The sequence below is a fragment of the Harpia harpyja genome, chromosome 8 (assembly GCF_026419915.1).
Source record: "Harpia harpyja isolate bHarHar1 chromosome 8, bHarHar1 primary haplotype, whole genome shotgun sequence".
Taxonomy (NCBI): domain Eukaryota; kingdom Metazoa; phylum Chordata; class Aves; order Accipitriformes; family Accipitridae; genus Harpia; species Harpia harpyja.
Genome location: NC_068947.1, coordinates 36,468,034 through 36,487,284, shown reverse-complemented (window position 1 = coordinate 36,487,284; position 19,251 = coordinate 36,468,034). Strand labels below are relative to the sequence as shown.

The window sequence follows — 19,251 nt, the reverse complement described above, 5'->3', positions numbered from 1 at the left end:
GTCCACCGCAGAGTTGAGGAGAGATGCCTGTTCTGCTTTGCCACGGCCACAGCACCCTATAGTAGCATTTTGAGTGCATCAAGCTGCGCTTCCCCAAGCTGCACTTCCCCACGCTGCAGTAGTAGAGTGTGCTTCAGGGCACATGCCTGTGCTTGGGACTGACTTTTGGGCTGGGGCTGTTGGAATGGGTGATGGTCAGCATGGATGTGCACAGCTATTTAAGTACCCAGCTTTGTCTTGCTGCAGCAGCAGGCTGTGAGGCGAGGGAACATCTGCACCTACTGGGCTGTGGACTTTGCAGCAACTTGCTGAACATACTGAAGTGTGGGTCACTTGGTGGTTTATTCCTGGCCTCTTTCTGTCTCTGAGAGGAGGTGGGTCACAGCCAGCTCCTAGGTTTGCTCCTGGGGCTGGGAGCACCCCCCAGTCCGTGCTGCAGGAAGCACTATTTGCAGCGTTCATACAAGGAACAGTAAATTTGGGGAGAAGTGTCATGTAGCTGTTTTTTAGCAAAAGTACTTGCAGGCAGAGTCAAGCCTCTCAAACCCCAGGGGATTGGGGGTAGCATTTGGATGGCACCCAGGGTGATACCAGGGGACATGGCCTGGGTGGATGAAGGCATGCCTGCTCCTTCCCGCTCCACGCAGGGCTTCTGCCCTGGCACAGCCCTCTGTGGAAGGGCTGTCATACCATCTCTCCAGGGGAGTCAGGCAGGAGAGAGCAGAGTCGGATTAACAGCCTGTCTGATTGCAAGCAGACAATACTGACCCTGCAAGGGAGGAGGGGGGAAAAAAACGTGACCCACATCTATCTAGACTAGCAGTTATTCAGTTTGGTGGCTTGTCCAGGCACCTATCTTCTCTATAGCAGAAAGTAGGAGCATGCAAAAATGAGGATTTAGCTTTACGAAATTAGTAGGCTAGAGAGGTTGCAGGAAGACCTGCAAAGATGGGAGAGCTCCAGCTGTGGATCTTTATCGCTGCCACAGGCAGACATACATTCTGCTTTTGTTTGCGTGTCCAACCCAGAGCAGCCCACCTGCAACCAGGACCTGAGCAGTTTGGGGACCATAGAAACTTTTGGCATCGCTCTGAAACGAGCACTGCTGAAGGTCAGGTTGGCAGGTTGGTGTTCAAAGTCGAAGCCTCTGGTCTTTTGTCTGCCCGCTTGGGAGAGGGCAGCAGCTGATCCTTCCTCAGGAAACAGTTAACGTTGTCTCTCCTTCCCATGGAGCTGCTCTCCCAGTAATTCAATCATGTCAGCCTGTTTGCAGGCAATAATTCATTGTTATAGGAACACTACAGTAAAGTGACAAGTTAATAATGGCAGTAATAATGGCAGGCAAAGTCTAATGCTATTTCCCTTTCTCCTGCTCCTGTTGCACCAGCAGCCTCCTATGTTGGCTAATGCAATTTGCAACCTTGCTAATCCAGTTTCAGGAGGAATTGTGTTCTGTTAGAATAGCAGGAGTCGGGAGCTGTGCTGCCATGTTCCTGCCGTCTCCGGGGAGGCTGCCCTGGTGCTGGAAGTCTTTGTCTCTACTTTGCTGTGATTTCTATGCCATGGTTAAGCCCAATGAGCAAGGTTCTCCTAGGAGCATCTCATCTTCTTCCCTCTGTGAATGCTTTTCCTCTGATGCCTCTTCTCTGAAAGGGCTCACCCATCTTTCCCTTTTGAATGTTGGTTTGCTTTCAGCTAACCTGGTAAACATGAGTCACCCACCCCACGCCATGCTGAGTCAGAAGGCTGGCATGTACTTGCTTGACTCCCTAGTTCCCCATGGTCATGAACGCTGGTGTCCTTGTAACGTGTGTGGAGCTGGTGGAGGCTCTTCAGCCCTGCTTTGTGGAAGGGAGAGGGGCTGGCACAGGGCTGAGTGTTAGTGCATGTCTAAGCCAGTGGCCAGGCAGTGACCTGCGCACAGGTCTCTTGAATCCCAGGTGAACATCCCCTGGGAGGAATTTGGGCACTGAGTGCTTTTCGGGCCCTAGTGAGGGAAGCGATGAGGCACCTCTGGGTTGTGACCGCAGGCTGAGGCATTGGCTGAGTTTATGCCAAAAGCCTGGCCAGTGCCCTTCAGGATTGTACGCTGAGAGTGCCGGGGAGAGATGGGTTCCTCATAGGAAGAGTCACCTTGGGGCTGTGCTCCTGGAAATGAGTCTCTCCTGGTTGGCCTGCTAAATCCCATGTCTGGTGGTAAACTGGCGATGGGTTCGGGTTGGGTTGGCCTCGTTTCTGCTCCCCACCACCACACACACACCTCAGCACAGTGAAATCCCAATGGAGGCTTTTAAAAGTAGGACATTCCCCAGGAAAACGTTTTGCAACACTTCATCAGTTCTCTCCAGGCAAGAGTGTCTTCTGGAGGAGCTCTCTCCAGAGGGCAGCAGCCTCTGAAGTGGGACACTGTCTCCCTGCTACGGTGACAGGGCTCCCCGGGGACTCTGTGGGCTGGTGGTGACTGTCCTCCTGCCCACTCCTTCTGCACCATGGCCACTGGCTCCTGCAGAGCTGGCTTCTTCCCCAGCCAGCGGCCCCCTCCCCCTTCGCTGCAGAGCAGCATGCTGGGGTTTTGTATGGGGCTTTTTTAGGGGCAGGGTATCTTCCACTGCAATTAAACATCGCCATTCCCAGGACTCAGTAACAGTGGCTCCCAGGTGGGAAGTAAACTCCTGCTGTTGTATTTTCTTGCTGCCTAGAAGGGAAGATGATGTAAGGAGTCTGAGACAGAGCATCTTTTTATCACATCATTTTTAGGTACAGATTGCAAAGTGCTTCAGTAAAGGTAAGTGTTATAACCCCTGCTTGATGATTAGGAAACAGAGGGGAGGGAGCCAAGTGGATTCACCATGGCAGTGAGTCAGCAAAAAAGCTGTGAATCACCTCACTGCCTCTGTCTTCCTCCTCTGATAACTGCTTTCCCTTCCCCCAAATATTTGTATAACTGTGCTTACCACATGCCAAGCTTGAGGAGACTGATTGCCTGCTTGATGGTGTGTAGAAAACCCCTACCACATATATCAGCTTGTAGAGCACCTAGCTATGTCATAGCCTACTGTGATTGTAAGGTGTGTCTGACCTGGCCCCCCAGCCCAGAGGTGCAAGCTTTGAGGACCAGAGGCTGGTCCCGAGACAATGCATGTCCCTACAAATGAGTGGGGACATTTTCCTTGGCCTGGGAGGTAGTGCAAAGGGACTGTGATGCTGGAGGATGGTCTGCGAAGTGAGGTGTCTAGTAAGTGTATCGGCTTGCTGTGGACACCAAGTGTCTTTGCCAGCCTCTCCACCCGAAGAGGCATGTAAAGTCCCCTGTGTCCTGGCCAGGCTCCAGCATGAGTCATCACCCATTTAACCTCCCGGAGCTCCTCCAGCCGATGCGTCGGGATACCCTCAGCGGTGCGGGAGTGCATGTCACTGTGCCATCGGAGAGCTGATGTCTTCTGCCTCGGCGCAGCCTGCAGGGCCCCTGCCCGAGCACCACTGCAGAGTTCAATGCCTGCACGTGTTCTTCACACAGGCTGGCTTAAAAAAAAAAAAGAGGATTGTAACCATGACTTGTTGCCAGTGTAAATTGAAAGCCTTAATAGCGTACGTAAGGCCAATTACAGTACATCAAGGTATGATATCCTCTTTACTGGCACCCTCCAGGGAGCCAGGAGACATTGTGGCAACAGGATTATGGTTTGCAGATGATATGCACGATAACTTCACCTAGACACATGCACCTGCTTCCATCACTAAGCAGATGTTCAGGAGGCTGTTAAGAGAACATCAGCCTCTTGACAGCGCAGCAGAAAATGCCATGTAACCGTGCCTGCTCACATCGCTGCGCCCACCACCTTCACTGCTTGACAGAAGGCTGGAGCAGCCCTGCCCTGGCACACCAAAACCTTAAGTCCTAGGGCAGACCGGATCACCTCAGCATTTGAAGGCCGAGCCCTCTCCTGGCTCTCTGCCCAGGCAAATCCCCAAGCCAGGAAAGGGAGTTTCCCCCCTGTCAGGAGGGCGAGGTTTGGCTGGCTCAGTGCCTGGGGTGTCAGTCTTCTTGCAATCTCATTCATGTACCAGCAGCTACAACCATTTCTATGTCATGGCAGGCATCTTTAAACATGACCTGGCAAGCTGCATGGGACGTAGAGAGACCCACTTTGCGCTGGAGTCGACTTACCACCAGGACGGAAGGAGATGGACTCCCTGGTGTTCTGTTGTACCATTACCATCACCATCACCCTGGACCACTAACTTCAGGATTTTTTTTTTTTTTCCCCCTTTTTAAATCATTTTCCCAAATGCAAAGTGAGCCTTTTGGATTAATTTGCATATCTGTGAATGGTGGCTGATGGTCATCCCTGTGGGAGAGCAGAAGCGTGAGCCACCCCGCAAAGCTTCCCATGTCTTAACCAGACTGCAGGCAGAGGATCTCTCCTCTACATGAGCAAGCAAACCAGCCTGCAGCCTGAAGGTGAAGCTGCCCCAAGGTAACCTGTGTGCCACAGTGTTTCCAACTCAGCAGTTTTAAGCCTGTGGTCTGTAAAAGCCGTGAATTATTCCTATAGGATCTGCAAAAGGTAATGAAGGAGAGGTAGGTGCGCATTTACTATGCAGGAGCCAGCACCTGGATGGGGAAGCATTTGGTGTTCACAGATTGGAAAAGACTGAGAATTTCCTCTTTAATTCTCTGGGAAGGAAACAAAACCTGCACTTGCATCTTCTGTGGTGTGCCTCCGTTAGGAAAATAAGTCATGTTAGATGAGAAGTGCATTGGCAGAGGTGTCATTACGTATCACTGATACCTCTAATCTAGACGAAACTTCACACATGGTGTTACGAACCTGTGCAAGTGCGTGCAGTCTAGCAAAGGGAAGACCTGTAATTCCCTGCCAGGGCCTGCTGCTCTGACTGGTAGCAGCAGTAGACATGATCATCTCATCAAGATTTGGGGGACTCTGTGCATGCGTGCACAAGTTCCTGAATGCTGGCTGCAGTGGCTGCCAAGGAGGGCTTGGAGGGCTGGGGTGCATGCGTGAAATTTAAGAACTCATTTTTGCCAGAGTTAGTAAGATTTCTTGCCCATCACCCTCACCCCCACAAAAGAAGAAGTCTTCCCAAGTGTCGAATGGGAGCAGGGAGAGCTGCACAGAGGCCATCCCAGAGCCCTTGGATGACCTCAGGGGTCCGTGCTGTTTGTACATAGTGAGAATTGCTGTGATTATGGTCTGGGAACAGGCCCTCGCTGCTTCAGTGAAATACATCTGTTAGCGCAAACATGAGGCTTAAAATTACTCTGTGCCCATCCTCCTCATTTTTTTCTCCTGGAGGTGCCACGGTGTGGGAAGAGCACTGGGAGGGATGCTTGCATCTCAGCAGCTCTGATCTGTGCGTACCCTGGCTTTGTCTCTATGTGTGTGTTGATATTGAGCAACCCCACCACACGCAGCATGTGTATATACTGCATTTTAATAGATATAGGGCTACTGACTTAACATACACACGGTTGCTATAGTAACAGAGGTTTCCTTAGTAACGGTTGCAGAAAATAATCCAGTACCAATTAAAAATAAACTGTTTGGAAAGGGGGTTGGGGGAGAAAGGCAACTGCTGAGAATCACCTTCCCTTTTATTGGTTCATCTCCCAGGGACTTGGAAGATTGATTAATGCTTGAAATAACCTTTCTTAACCAACAGTGAGCCAAAAAGGTGAGACAAGTGTGGGTGTGGTGGCTAAGGCTGCTGTCCTGAAGCAAAACAAAGGGGAAGGAGTGTGTCTGAGGTATGGCGGAAATACAACAGGGTGATGCTAAATCTCTCCATTAGGTTGAAGTCCCTAGGGAAGAAAAACAAGGGACTGTTTCCCTCCTTCCCTCCCTCCACTGTCTGCGGGGTAACACAGCCATCGAGTCTTTATTAGCATACTGATTAAAGCCACAGGCAATCCAGGCTCCAGGGGAACATCTAATGCATTACCAAGATGCCCATCTCAGATGCTGTGTTAGAGCAGAAAGCGTCGCTGTGGTGGGAGTTCCTCCCTCCCATGTGATGTTGTTTGCCTGTGCCCATCCTCTCCCTTGGTTCTGTTGCTCATTGCCTGTGCCAACAGGCAACCGAGACCCTTGGGCCCAAGGGAAGCTGGAAGCAAAGCATGATGCAAAGCGAGGATCCCGTGCCTCGGTGAGAGAGAGGAGACAACGTTGCTTCCTCGCAAACGTAGGATGCGTGGGATGTGTTTCCAGGGTACGGATGGGCAGAGCTCCCCTGGCAGCCTTCAGTTGTTCATGCCTGTGGTGCCATGCTTCTGTCATGCCACTCGTGCCCAGGGTGCTCACTAGGTTTTGTTAAGAGGTTTGCCGGCTGTCAGCAGAATCCTTTCACCTGGTGGCAAGACAGCATGCCCCCTTTCAGAGGGAAGCTGCCACGCAAGGAGAGGTGAAGGAGGGGAGGTGGTGGCAGAGCCGCTGGGAGGAGTGGTGTGCCTGGCCAGGAGCTGCTCCTCTCCTCGGGTCTGTAGCCAGGAGGGCTCCAGGGCACACCAAGCACAAGTGTCACAGGAGGGCACTTCACGTCCTCCCCTGCGGACGGTAATGCCCTGGGTCAAGACTTGGGCAACAGGCACAGCCTGAGCACATACAGGGGAGGCTTTATCTCCTGCTCCTGCAGGGAAAGAGGAATTGGAAACCAGTGTGTCTCTCCCCCTGCAGGGACAAGAGCTAATGACACTGCCTGCCGTGTCACCCTTGACGCTGTGCGACCACTTAGCTGCCCACATGGGAGCTGCAGTTGCACTTGGGAAGCCGAGGGAGGTGATGTGCCTGTGGCTTGTCCCAGGCTCTGCGGTCCATGGTGGACCTGGAGCCAGATCTCCTGGATGCTGGAGCAGAACTTGCTCCCTGCTGATCCTTTCCACTCTGGTGCTCTTTCTTCTTTTCCAGTTGTGCCTGCGTTTGCTCCCCTAGCTATTGCGTGTCTGTGGGTTACGTGTCACTGAGATGGCTGGCATGTGACAGCAATAGAGTCTTGTTTAATTCACTCTTCCTGGAAATGGTTTTCTCTGGAATGGGTCAACAGCTCATTGCCCTGAGGTACAAGTGGTATGATTTCACTATGAAAAAACCCACTGAGTTTGGGTGTAGTCTTCTTGCTAGGTTTGGTGCCTCAGACCACGGTAAATTAAGAAAGGGAATCTTTTAAAGGACAAACTGTGAAAAAGCAGCCTTTTGCTGAGGGACGTGGTGGGAGGATCCAGGAGTAGAGTAGGGGTGAAAGAAGAGAGAAGATTAGTTAGGAGAATAACTAAATGCCTTTCTTTTAAAGGTCCAGTGCAAGTGGGACCCAGGCAAGAGCAGCCCTGCCTGTAGTTGGGGGAGGACTCTGGTCCTCCCCAGATAAGGTGAGTTTCTTTTCTGTGTTAATGACCCACCTCTCCTCATCCTTCTCTGTTCCTCCCTCGCAGTGACCAAGCTGCAGGTGAGCAAGTCGAAGCGGAGCATCACTCTGGTGGAAAACCGGCCCATCCCCCTCAACTGCTCAGTGAAATCCCAGACCAGCCCCGACTCGCACTTCGCCGTGCTGTGGTACGTCCACAAGCCCTCTGACGCCGATGGCAAGCTCATCCTGAAGACCACCCACAGCTCGGCCTTCGAGTACGGCACCTACGCAGAAGAGGAGGGGCTGCGGGGCCGGCTGCAGTTTGAGCGCTCGGCGTCGGGGGGGCTCTTCAGCCTGACAGTGCAGCGGGCAGAGGTCCGAGACAGTGGCAGCTACTACTGCCATGTGGAGGAGTGGCTGCTCAGCCCCAACCACGCCTGGTACAAGCTGGCAGAGGAGGTGTCGGGGCGGACGGAGGTCACCGTCAAGCAGCCAGGTACAACGTGCCACGCCGGTGGGGTCCTCTTCACATCAGCTCTTGCACACGGCTCGTGAGCTCGCCGAGCTTTTCTGGGGCAACAGGGATCCTCTGCTCTTCTCTCCGCTACAGCCTTGTCACCCCCTCCTTGCATCCTCATGCCTGCATGTCCCTGCACGAAGAGGGATGTTTTCCCCCTTTGATGTGACCCTTCTCCACCTAGGCTGAGTTGGCGTGCATTTCGGTGTCCCCACATGAAGGTTGTCCATCCCCCACGATCTAGAATGCCACTGTATCCAGCCAGGTTTCTTTATCCTCAAGAGCATCGTGTAGCAAGAGTGTCGACTAGCGACCTACTGAGAGAGAACTGGTGTGTGCCTGCCTGGGAAAGCATTTTTATGTTTTGCACACAGTTGAATTTTACTCCGTGCCTGTATCCTGGCAGGCGTGGGGAGCCTTGTCTCTTTTCCCTCTGCACTGTGCACGAGATGTGAGTAACAAGTTTAATGAGGTGGGGAGCTAGCTGCCAGAAAAGGAGAAATCTGCTCTGCTGGTGGTTTCCGTGGCAGCGGACATCACTGGTAAAGGTGGGCTGATGGAGGAGCTAAAGACAGCCCCCACAGCCTGGGGACAGAGCCCTCAGTTTGTGCAAAGGGCGGAGGCACGGAAGCAGGCACCATCTCTGAGAGCAGCCTGGACCCCATGTGTGCTGCTGAGGCAGAGCATTGGTACTTCACAAGGAATCCTGCCTTGTCCCCACTTGCTCCGGGTGACTGTTTCTGGAGGATAAAATCTCTCAGGCAGGAGGGACGCACCTGGATAGCAGGGCTCGACTAAGATGCTTAATGCATTTTCTCTGTCTGGATTTGGTTGGCTCGGCACAAGCTCTGTGGATGGGGGTACAAGAGGGATATTGAGTATGGTCCCCAGCACAGCTTTGCCAGGTCGCACAGGAAGCGCAGCAGGCCACAGCATTCTGCTCGCTGCCGGTCCCAGCTCCTTGTTTCTGTCTGCAGTCCCGAGATGGCTGTGGGGTGGTCAGGGAGGGGGGAGCTGTGATCTGCCCCCTGCTTTGCATCACCCACCTCTCTCTGGGAAGTATGGTGCCTGTCGCTTGCTGCAGCGGCCGTACCAGGGAAGTCCAGACTGTGCCCCTGGAAAGAAGTCATGAAGGAGTTAGGAGTGTACAACACGTCATTTCACATAAAAGAGCTAATTGCAGTCACCCCCCCCACCCAGTGTATCAATGAAATTGTGGAGCGAAAACCAGGGACATTCCCAAGGCAGCAAAACACCATTTGTGACTTTGCCCTCATGCCACTTCTCGTTTTGCAGTGGTGGTTCCCTATAATCAGCTGTCCATTCTCTGCCTTGCTTTTTTCCCTTTTCCCACAACAGGAGGGCTTACTGGTTGGGGTGTGACCGAGCTACTGCTCTGCCCCAGAAAGAGGACGAGAAAAGATTGAGGTGTGACCTCCCCTCACAAGATGTCTGTGCACTTAGGACCTCCCAGGTCCTACTGGGAGATTGTGGGTTTCCAGCTCCCTGTGCTGAATGGGGCGTTGTTGGTGGGTAGCCTGAGATTTTCAGAAGACCCTAAAAACCACAAGTCCTATTTTCATTTCCTCCTCTACATTCTTTTTTTTCTCCCATCATTTTTTCCCTCACCTTCCTTATTTCTTTCATCACACCCCAGGGTTGTGGCCATGGGGGAAGGGTTTGTAGGGAGACAAAGGACCCTTGCAGTCCTCAATCACCTTACATTTCTAATGGCCTTTTCCCATAGATAACCGCCTGCAGGTAAACCAGACCTACAAGAACATCACAGTGCTGGAGAACCAGTGGGTGACCCTGGAGTGCCTGGTCAGCAGCCGGACCAGCCCCTCATCCCAGCTCTCGGTGGAGTGGTACGTCTGGCGGCCGGGCCACCCAGAGAAGGAGGCGGTGGTCCGGCTGAGCCGGCAGAGCACCCTGCGCTATGGGGACCTGGCAGCGCTGGGTGACCTGCGGAGCCGGCTGCACCTGGAGAGCCCATCCCCGGGTCTCTACCACCTCTCCATCCAAAATGCCACCGTGCGGGACAGCGGGGCCTATGACTGCCGTGTGGAGGAGTGGCTCCTCGACCCCAGTGACCGCTGGTACAAGCGGGCAGAGGACCTCTCCGGACTCATCACCCTCACCGTCAAGCAGCCAGGTGAGGAGGATCTTGTGCCAACAACTTTGAGCAGCGCTCTGCCCTCTTGGACTGAATGCATGAGTCACCATCTGTCTGCCATCAACAGTGGGTCAGGGCAGAGGGCAGGACCGCTGCACTACAGACCATGCTGATGCTTTCTTGCATGTCTTCTTGGGTGCACCCTTACTTTTCTGGAAGGAGCACAGGGCAAGCCCTGCAGACACAGCTAGATGGGCTTGGAATTTTGTCACCACTGCATCTGCAAATTTATTTTTTTACAGTACTTTTGGCAGATTCAGTAGGATATGCTTCCAATTTTATTCACATTTTGATTGGGAATGAGATGGGAGAAGCTATCTGTGCTTCCCAGGCATGCACTCCAGGGGCAAGGTCCTTGCATGAGAAGAGGGTAGCAGAGGAGATCAAAACCCCTGCTGGTGTCCAGGCAGTTTCTCATGCTGCTGCTCCCCATTCTGTGGGGTGTGCAGCTCCAAGGGTTCATCTGTCGGTTGGGACGAGGGCTCAGGCTTCTTGATGGGGCAGGAGCTGGCTATCAGGAGCCTGCCTCTATAGGGACAAGGGGGTACTTACAGGCTTCCTCGCCACCCTCTTGCTGGTGGTAGTGGTTCAGGCAGATCCTGCTGCCTAACACCACCGTTTTGGCCATGCCCAGACACAGGGAGGCAGGCGTCAGGGATTGCCACAGGTGCTTCTTGTTCTTTCCAGGATCTAGTGGGGAAAAAAGTGCTACAGAAGTTCAAACCAGGGAGGAAACTCCAGTTTCAAAAGATTGTGAGTAGAATAGCATAGCATAGACTAGACTAGACTTCTTCAGCTGGGAGGGACCTACAATGATCATCTAGTCCAACTGCCTGACCACTTCAGGGCTGACCAAAAATTAAAGCACGTTATTAAGGGCATCATCCAAATGCCTCTTAAACACTGACAGGGATGGGGCATTGGCCACCTCTCTAGGAAGCCTGTTCCAGAGTTTGACCACTCTCTTGGTAAAGAAATGCTTCCTCTTGTCCAGTCTAAACCTCCCCTGGCGCAGCTTTGGACCATTCCCACACATCCTCTCACTGGATCACAGGGAGAAGAGATCAGCACCTCCCTCTCCACTTCCCCTCCTCAGGATGCTGCAGAGAGCAATGAGGTTGCCCCTCAGCCTCCTTTTCTCCAAACTAGACAAACCCGAAGTCCTTAGCTGCTCCACATAGGACATGCCTTCCAGCCCTTTCACCAGCTTTGTTCCCTCCTCTGGATGCATTCAAGGACCTTATCATCCTTCTTAAATTGTGGGGCCCAGAACTGCACGCAGCTCTCAAGGTGAGGCCGCACCAATGCTGAGTACAGCAGGATAATCACCTCTTTTGACCAGCTGGCTATGCTGCGTTTGATGCACCCCAGGATGCAGTTTGCCCTCTTGGCTGCCAGGGCACACTGCTGAACTTATATTGAGCCTGCTGCTGACCAGCAACCCCAGACCCCTTTCTGCAGGACTGCTCTCCAGCCACTCCTCTCCTGATTTGTACTTGTGCCTGGCGTTACTCTGTCCTAGGTGCAGAATCCAGGACAGAGTTATTAAATTTCATCCCATTAATCATTGTCCAGTGCTCCAATCTGTCTGAATCCCTCTGCTAGGCATCTTGTCCCTTGAGAGAGTCAACAGCACCTCCCAGTTTGGTGTCATTAGCAAACTTGCTAATGGTGCATTCAACTCCTGCATCCAGGTCTTTGATAAATATATTGAACAGGACTGACCCTAGAATTGAGCCCTGAGAAACACCACTGGTGACCGGTCACCAGCCACATGTAGCCCCATTCACTACAACCCTTTGAGCTCTGTCCTTCAGCCAGTTCTTCACCCAGCACACTGCTCATCTCACAGTTGGACAACTTGTCCAGAAGGATGCTGTGAGGGACAGTATCAAAAGCCTTAACTAAAATCCAGAAAAACTACATCCACCACCTTCCCTTCATCCAGTAGGTGGGTGACCTTATCATAGAAGGGTATCAAATTAGTAAAACAGGACTTTCCCTTTGTGAACCCATGTTGACTGTGCCTGATGATTGCATTATTCTTTAAATGCCTTTTACCCAGTGTAACTGTCTCCATTATTTTTCCAGGAACTGACATTAGACTAACAGGTCTGTAGTTCCCTGGGTCTTCCCTCACGTCCTTTATGTAGATTGGAAGATCATTGGTTAGCTTCCAGTCAGCTGGGACCTCCCCAGGCTCCCAAGACCTTTGGTAGATGATCAAGAGGGATCCTGCCATAACATCCGCTAGCTCCTTCAGTACTCTGGGATGAATCCCATCAGGCCCCATGGACTTGTGAACATTCAGCTGATACAGCTGGTCCCTTATGGTTTCAGTGTCCACAAACGGAAAGTCACTGTTCCCACACTCGTGGTCCTCTGACTCAGGGGGAGAGCCCAAGGTCTATGAGTATTATTAGAGACTGAGATAAAAAAAGCATTGAACGCCTCCGCTTTTTCCTCATCCCTATTAGACGGGTGACCATCTTCAACAAGTATTGGTCCAATGGTTTTTTTTAGACCTCCTCTTGTTGTTAACATACTTAAAAAAGCCCTTCTTGTTATCTGACACAACACTGGCCAGTTTCAACTCTTAATTGAGCTTTGGCCTTTTGTGTCTTCTCTCTGCATATACAAACTAGAGCCCTGTAATCTTCCTGTGAAGCCTGACCTTGCTTCCAGAGATCATACAATTTCTTTTTCCTCTTGAGCTCCACGAGGAGTTCCCTGTTCAGCCAAGCTGGTCTTCTGCCTTGCTTGCTTGACTTACAACACAGTGGAATTGCCTGCTCCTGTGCTTCTAAAAGGTGGTTCTTAAAGACTGACCAGCACTTGTGGACTCCTAAGCCCTCAAAAGCGGATTCACAGGTACTCTGCTAAGTTTCGTCTGTTTTAACAACAGATAAGCTGCAAAGACAATTTACCTTGGAAGATACGGATTCCCTGCTTTTGAGACAAGTGACTCAAGATTAAATGTCTGTCTTAAAGGCTGTAGGTCAAATAACAGTTATGGTCCTCATCTGCTGGGTACTTTCCAGCATGTAAAGCAACCACTCTGCAAGTACTGCTGTGGTGCTTTATGCCTGCCCATTTCAGCAAGGTGTCAGCCTTGTAACTCTGCAACGGAGCTGGCAGAAGGGTCAAATTCTGGAAAGGTTTTAGTGGTCACTCCTGGCAGAGAAGATTTGTACTGTGAAGGTGGAACTCTCTCAGGACAGCACAGCCCTTATCCACCAGGTCCTTGCTTGGGAAACTTTGCTGGCCAAGATGGCTTGAGCAGAGACACCCCCCCACCAGGCAATCCCTGTACCCTGCATGCCCACACGGTTGTAAGTGTAGCTCTTCATCCAGGCTGAGAATTGCCAGTCCTGATGGAGGGGGGCAATGAGAGGCAGGGGAAATCCTTGAGGCTCATTTTGAATTGTGGAAGGATGTGGAGTGGGAAGAAGAGAGGGAGTTGCAGGTGCACTAATTCAAGATAATTTTTTTCTAAAAGTGCTTTGTTGTTGTTTGTTTTTCTTTCATAGCAGCCAGTACTTAACAAAATGACTAAACTTGCTTGTGACTCATGTCTCATTAGTGAGGATCTTCATGCTCATCATTCAGGACTATAATCATCCACAAAGGGGGGAAAAAAACCTCTCAGCACCTTCAGACAGCAGTTCTCTTTCTGCTTAACCTGCTGAGGTGGGGGAGGCTTTGTGTTGGTTGTGACAAGCCATTTCCTTCCCTTTCTCCTTTTTACCTCAGTAGTCCCTGAAATCTCAGGACATACCTCATTCCTGTTTCTGCTGAGTCTTCCCGGGGAAGATGTGAACTGAAAAGGCTCGTGTTGCCTGTGGCCTGAAGAGCTCTGGCCTTAATGAAGATTTTCCTTATGGGACCATTTAAAAAGTGTAGGGCAGGTGCTGTAATGAGAAGCCCCGCTGGGCACAGCAGCCCCACAGCTGATGAGAGCTGGGGGACAGCAGCCCCCTCCTGCAGGGATGCCCGGGGTCTGCGCAAGGGAGGGCTTGCCCAGCCGTCTTCACCGGAGGAGAAAGCTCCTCTCTCTTTGGCAAGCTATCGGCTTGCCCTTCCTGCTCAGCTCCCTCATCAGAAAGGGCTTTTTAATCTTTAAATGAAAGCTTAGATCCAGACTGATTGCGATCCCTGGAGTATGTGTTCCCTGGCATGATGACTAAACCAAATGTTAATTGCTCTTGAAGTCAGCCTTTAATCAACTCATCTTAGATTCTGGCCACTGTATCTCAGTTAGGTAAAAACATCTCTTTAGCCTTGCAGCAAGCACTAGAGGAAAAAAATGAGAGGGAGACTTTTGGAAGCATCCTTGCTGTGTCTGTGCTGAGGACGTCTCCATGGAGGAACTTCTTACCTAAATAACTTCTCAAATTGCTGCAAAAAATCCTCTCCTCTTCTGTCATACTGATTTTCAAATCCTTTGAGCACTCTCGAAGAAATAAAAAATAAGCATGGAGTGCAATGCTCTTTGTATTGGTAGCTGGGAAGTAGTAGTACATTGCTCCTCAGCGCATGCATCAAACCTCGGTATTTCCTGCCATGTTCTTGCAGCACATCTGGATGAGCTGCAGCAGCTTTCTCCTTTCACACGCGTGCCTGTTAGTTGGTGCGAGGGTCCGCACTGGCAGGGCGGTAGCACGGCACTCACAGCCAGCTCCCGTTGGACCCTGTGCCAGGCGGCGTACAGAGAGGTGAGGATGCTGAGCCTGCAGGGTTGACCACAGAGGTACCTGTGGGACTTGGCAGGCCTTGGCGAGCCTTTGGGTTTTGCCCAGCACCAGGGCTGTGACAGTCTGTTTGTGCCGGGGCAGGGTGCCTTTGGTAGTAGCATTTTGCTCAGTGCTCACCGCTCCCCTTTTGTCATCTCAGATCCCACCTTGCAGGTGGACACAGCCACCGCCAACCTCACAGTGCAGGAGAAGGAGTCCTTCCCACTGGACTGCAGCATTCTGTCCCGCTCCAGCCCAGAGTCCCACTTTGCGGTGACATGGTACAACCTGCGGGCCAAAGAGGCGGGCAGCCGCGCGGAGGAGGACGAGGAAGAGGAGGAGGAGGAGAGGGAGGCGGTGCTGAGCGTGGGCCCCGATGCCGTCTTCAGCCCCGAGGCCGGTCGCTGGGAGGGCCGCCTGCGCTTCCAGAGGCTCTCGGCGGTGCTCTTCCGGCTGACGGTGCTGCAGGCTGGCGGTGCTGACACCGGCAACTACTCGTGCCACGTGGAGGAGTGGCTGGCGGACCCCAACGGCCTGTGGTACCGGCTGGCAGAAGAGGAGTCGGGGACAGTCGCCGTTCACGTGCAGGATGCAGGTGAGAAGAGGCGACGACCCTCTTGGGGGCATGGCCCTGGCATCCCCTGCGTCTTTGGTTCAACCAAGATAAAAGGCCGAGTGAGTGGGACTAGGTCTCGCCTGCGTCAGGGCAAGTCTGCGGTGCCGGCGCTTTTCCAATCAGCTTGATGGCTTGTAGCCCAGCTCTTGCTTGGGCTTGAGCATCCACGCTGCACTTAGCTCTGTGCCGGGGCTGCCCGCCTCACAGCACTTACTGCCTGCTGTCTCTGGAGTCAGTGGGGGCGGACATTGCCCCCCACTGGGGTTTAACCTTCCCATTTGGGAAACACCCTGGAAGTTGGCTGAGCTCTGCACAAGGGTGCAGGCTGTGGCACAAGGGTCTCCTCCCAGCAGCTCTTGAACACATCGGATGGTTTAGAGGCCGCAGAGATAACTGAGGTCATGAGAGTTTTGTGGGCCCTTAAGGGAGATGCCCTGGGGTGCTGCCTATGTGTACCACCGCTGAGGGAATCAACGCTTTGCGAGGCTTCCCCACTTTATAAGATACCGTAAAATCTGCACCAGGGAGGACTCTCTCTAGCACTCATGAAACTCTTGGGGGGGATAAAGCCGAAACATGCCCCGCAATAACTCTTCTGCTGCTCTGTTTTCCGATACTGGTATTTTTCTCGGTGCCCCACCTCCTGCATTGACACAGATTTATGAGCATCTGGTTTTGTGTGTTTCCAAAGAAGTTTGTAGGCCCTGCGTTGCAGAGAAGCCATGAAATTTGACTGTCCTGTGTCTCTTTCCAGGCTCCACCCTGCAGTCTGTCATCTGCTCCAATGACGCCCTCTTCTATTTTGTGTTCTTCTACCCCTTCCCCATCTTTGGCATCTTGATCATCACCATCCTCCTGGTGCGGTTCAAGAGCCGAAACTCCAGCAAGAACTCAGAGGGCAAGAACGGGGTCCCCTTGCTGTGGATCAAAGAGCCTCACCTCAACTACTCGCCCACTTGCCTTGAGCCACCGGTCCTCAGCATCCACCCAGGAACCATAGACTAAAGACGCAGAAGCACCTGGGGGGACGTGCAGCAAGAGAGAGAAGCAGAGACACACCAGGAACCCTGAGAAACAGAGTGGGTTTTGTTGTTCTTGTTTCATTTCTTTCAATGTCTGTGCTCTGACATGGCAGCTGAGCTCTGCAGAGCGCCCAGCCGGCGGAGATGGGAAGGTCCGAGGCTTCCTCCAGCGCCTGTGGGAACGAACCCCCTCACCCCAACGGACAGAGGGTCCCTGCGCTTGCTGTATATAGCAGATGTTCCTCTCGGATTAATTTTGCTCCCATCAGTTGCTGTCTTTTGGGCCATTACTTTTTTGTTGTCATTTCTTTTTCGGTCACTCAAAGAACTGTAGGCTTCCCCCGCCCTCCACACAGCGAGATGTTCCCAGGGGGTGTTTGGTCCTGGGACGATCTCTTTGGAAGTAAATGTTATGTGTTTTCCAAAACAGACTGGTTTTCCTCCTCGGACTCGGTGCCACGGTGAAGAAGGTCTTTTCCCGAGGTGTGCTGAGCTAGCTCCTCCCTCTTCCAAAACAGATAAAGCTGGGTCCACCTCTGGAGGGGCTAGCTGGGCTATCGGGAGGTCCACCTCAAAGACTGGCTGTAGCCTCAGCGTCTTCTTGCCTCCATCTTACTGTTCTTTCAGGAGGGAGCAATTCACCTTTTGGGAACATTCACAGGTCTTGGAGAGACTGAATATTCGGTGCGCTTGCGGTCAGGACAAAAGCAATTTAGTTTGTCTCCAGGAACTGAAGGGGGGGATGGAGGGAGGACACCTGAAAGCCCTGACTTTGTTGGTAGCAAAGAGGGTCCTTGTATGGTCCAGCTTACCAGAGTTGTGCTCCTCCCTGGTGTCCATGCTGCCACCTCTGATGAGGCGGGTCCCCTCTGTGCCCCAGTCGCATGGGGACGGGTGGCTGGATCCAGTCTCTGAAGACTTCAACATGACCAAAGTAATGACTCTAGGAAGGGGAAAAGGGGAAGCTCCATGGGTTGGGTTCACGGCCCCTGGATGGTTCAGCCAAGGTCCAAGCCCAGCTGCAGCCATGCCACGCAGCAGGGACATGCAGTTCACCACCTTGTGTCACGAGTTTCCCTGTGGCTTGCACTACTTCCCAGCACGAGCTTGGACAAGGGAAGGAGCCTGCACCGCATCAGCACCCTGGGGGCTTCACTGCCCCCGTGGGCCAAGAGAAATCTTCCCCTGCGTGTGCGCGTGCATCTGCTGGTTTTCATTTCTGGGGTTTTAGGAGGAGAAACCATTTCTCCATAAGCTCCCCCTCCTGGCAAAGTCACCTGCTCTTGTCCTAGGCAGTCGCTGTGGCAGGAAATGCTGTTCTTTCTGTGAAAGATAGGGCTCTCGTGAACCAAACCAGGGCTCTAGCCGTGTGGAGCACCTCAGCTCCCATACCCCGTGATGCCAAGTACCCCTGCCCTATCCTGTGGAGGAAACCGCCTCCTCCCCCATACGCCCTAAGCGTTATGTCTGGCGGAAGAAAATATTTGCCAAAAATGGCCTTTTGTTGTCTTCCTTGATGTCTTCCTGGCAAATCCGGCCATTTATTTCTTGCAGCATGGCTGAAGCCAACAGGGGTGGATGGGCACAGCTGCAAGGCCACCCTGCCTTGTGTGAGAGAGGTGCCATACCCACAGCCGCCATCCTTTTCAGGAGGGTTGGACTGCTCTTTGTGAAGAGAAGGGGACCTCAGCAGATGCTCTGTAGCACTTGTCGGTTAGACCCTGATGCCTTGATGTTTCAGAGGTGGCAAAGCCTCAGGTGGGAGATCTGCACTGTGCATCCTCTCCCAGCTGGGAGAGGACCCACATGGCCGCAGACCATCCCGTGCCAAGGTGTTCGAAGTCAGCCACCTCTGCTTCTCCACCAGAACGGCATTGGTTTCTTCTTCTGCTGGGAAGCCCAAATTTTACTCCTCCCTCTGCAAAGTCTGCCTCCTTGGAACATAACTGCTTACTGGCCCCAGCATATGCATAATATCACACTCCTATATATATATATATATGTATCAGACACCCACACACTTGTCTTCCCGTTCTGGATAAGGCATCTGCAAAGAGAGGAGTGGGATGAGAAGTGAATGAGAATGAAGAACCTAGGTGCAAAGAGCAGCAACTGCAGCCAGTGGGTATTGTTTCGTAAATGTAGTATCTCCTGTACATACTGCTCCCGGGCAGGAACTGTAACTCATTTCAGCTTTAAAGGAAAAAAGAGAAAATGAAGTCGGTGGGAGCCGTTCTTTCCTGGGAGAGTACTGTGCTGCGTACAAGCCACATTCCTCCTCGACAGTGTGTCTGCCCCAGAGCAGGGTTCTGCTGGATGGCTGTCTCATGGCCCCCTCCCCCTGGCTGGAACGGGTCTCTTCCCAGCCCAGCGGTTCCTACACTGAGCCCAGGCTTTTCCGGGAAGTCTCCCCCACGGTGGTCCCTGAATCTACCTTGCCAGTGACATTTCTCCGTTGCTCTGGCGTGTTGCCCAGTCTCAAACTTCTGTTTTTATACGGCAGACTCTTCCTGTAATGCGTTTTAACACAAAGCTTTTCAAACCACTCTCTCTGCTGTAACTTTCTGTAACGAACCTGAGAAGAGAGACACCCTATCCATGCATGATGTGGAAAAATGTTTGGGATTTTTTTAAAAAAAAAACACAACAAAAACTTTGTACTATGTTGCACTAAAACATGTTTTATACAACACACCTGAGAGCTGTAGTAAACTGTGTTGAAATTGTGAATCCTATTGCTGCTGGTTTTTGTCAGATTTGGGCTTTCATTATGCTTTTATGTGCACTCCCTGCATAAAGGTGTGCTGAACTCCCATGTTTAGGCA

At 52.2% G+C, this 19,251-nt stretch overlaps 1 protein-coding gene across 3 annotated transcripts in view; it reads left to right on the top strand.

Annotated features, from left to right (window-relative positions):
* Positions 1–19,156, top strand: part of IGSF3 (immunoglobulin superfamily member 3) — a 101,443-nt gene extending 82,287 nt beyond the window's left edge. For all 3 annotated transcript variants that reach the window (XM_052794370.1, XM_052794369.1, XM_052794371.1), the window contains 4 exons: positions 7,448–7,858; positions 9,627–10,034; positions 14,949–15,383; positions 16,159–19,156. In XM_052794370.1, the coding sequence (XP_052650330.1) occupies positions 7,448–7,858; positions 9,627–10,034; positions 14,949–15,383; positions 16,159–16,409 (1,505 nt within the window). In that variant the 3' untranslated portion in view covers positions 16,410–19,156. The remainder of the gene's footprint in view (positions 1–7,447; positions 7,859–9,626; positions 10,035–14,948; positions 15,384–16,158) is intronic.
* Positions 19,157–19,251: the final 95 nt, after the last annotated feature.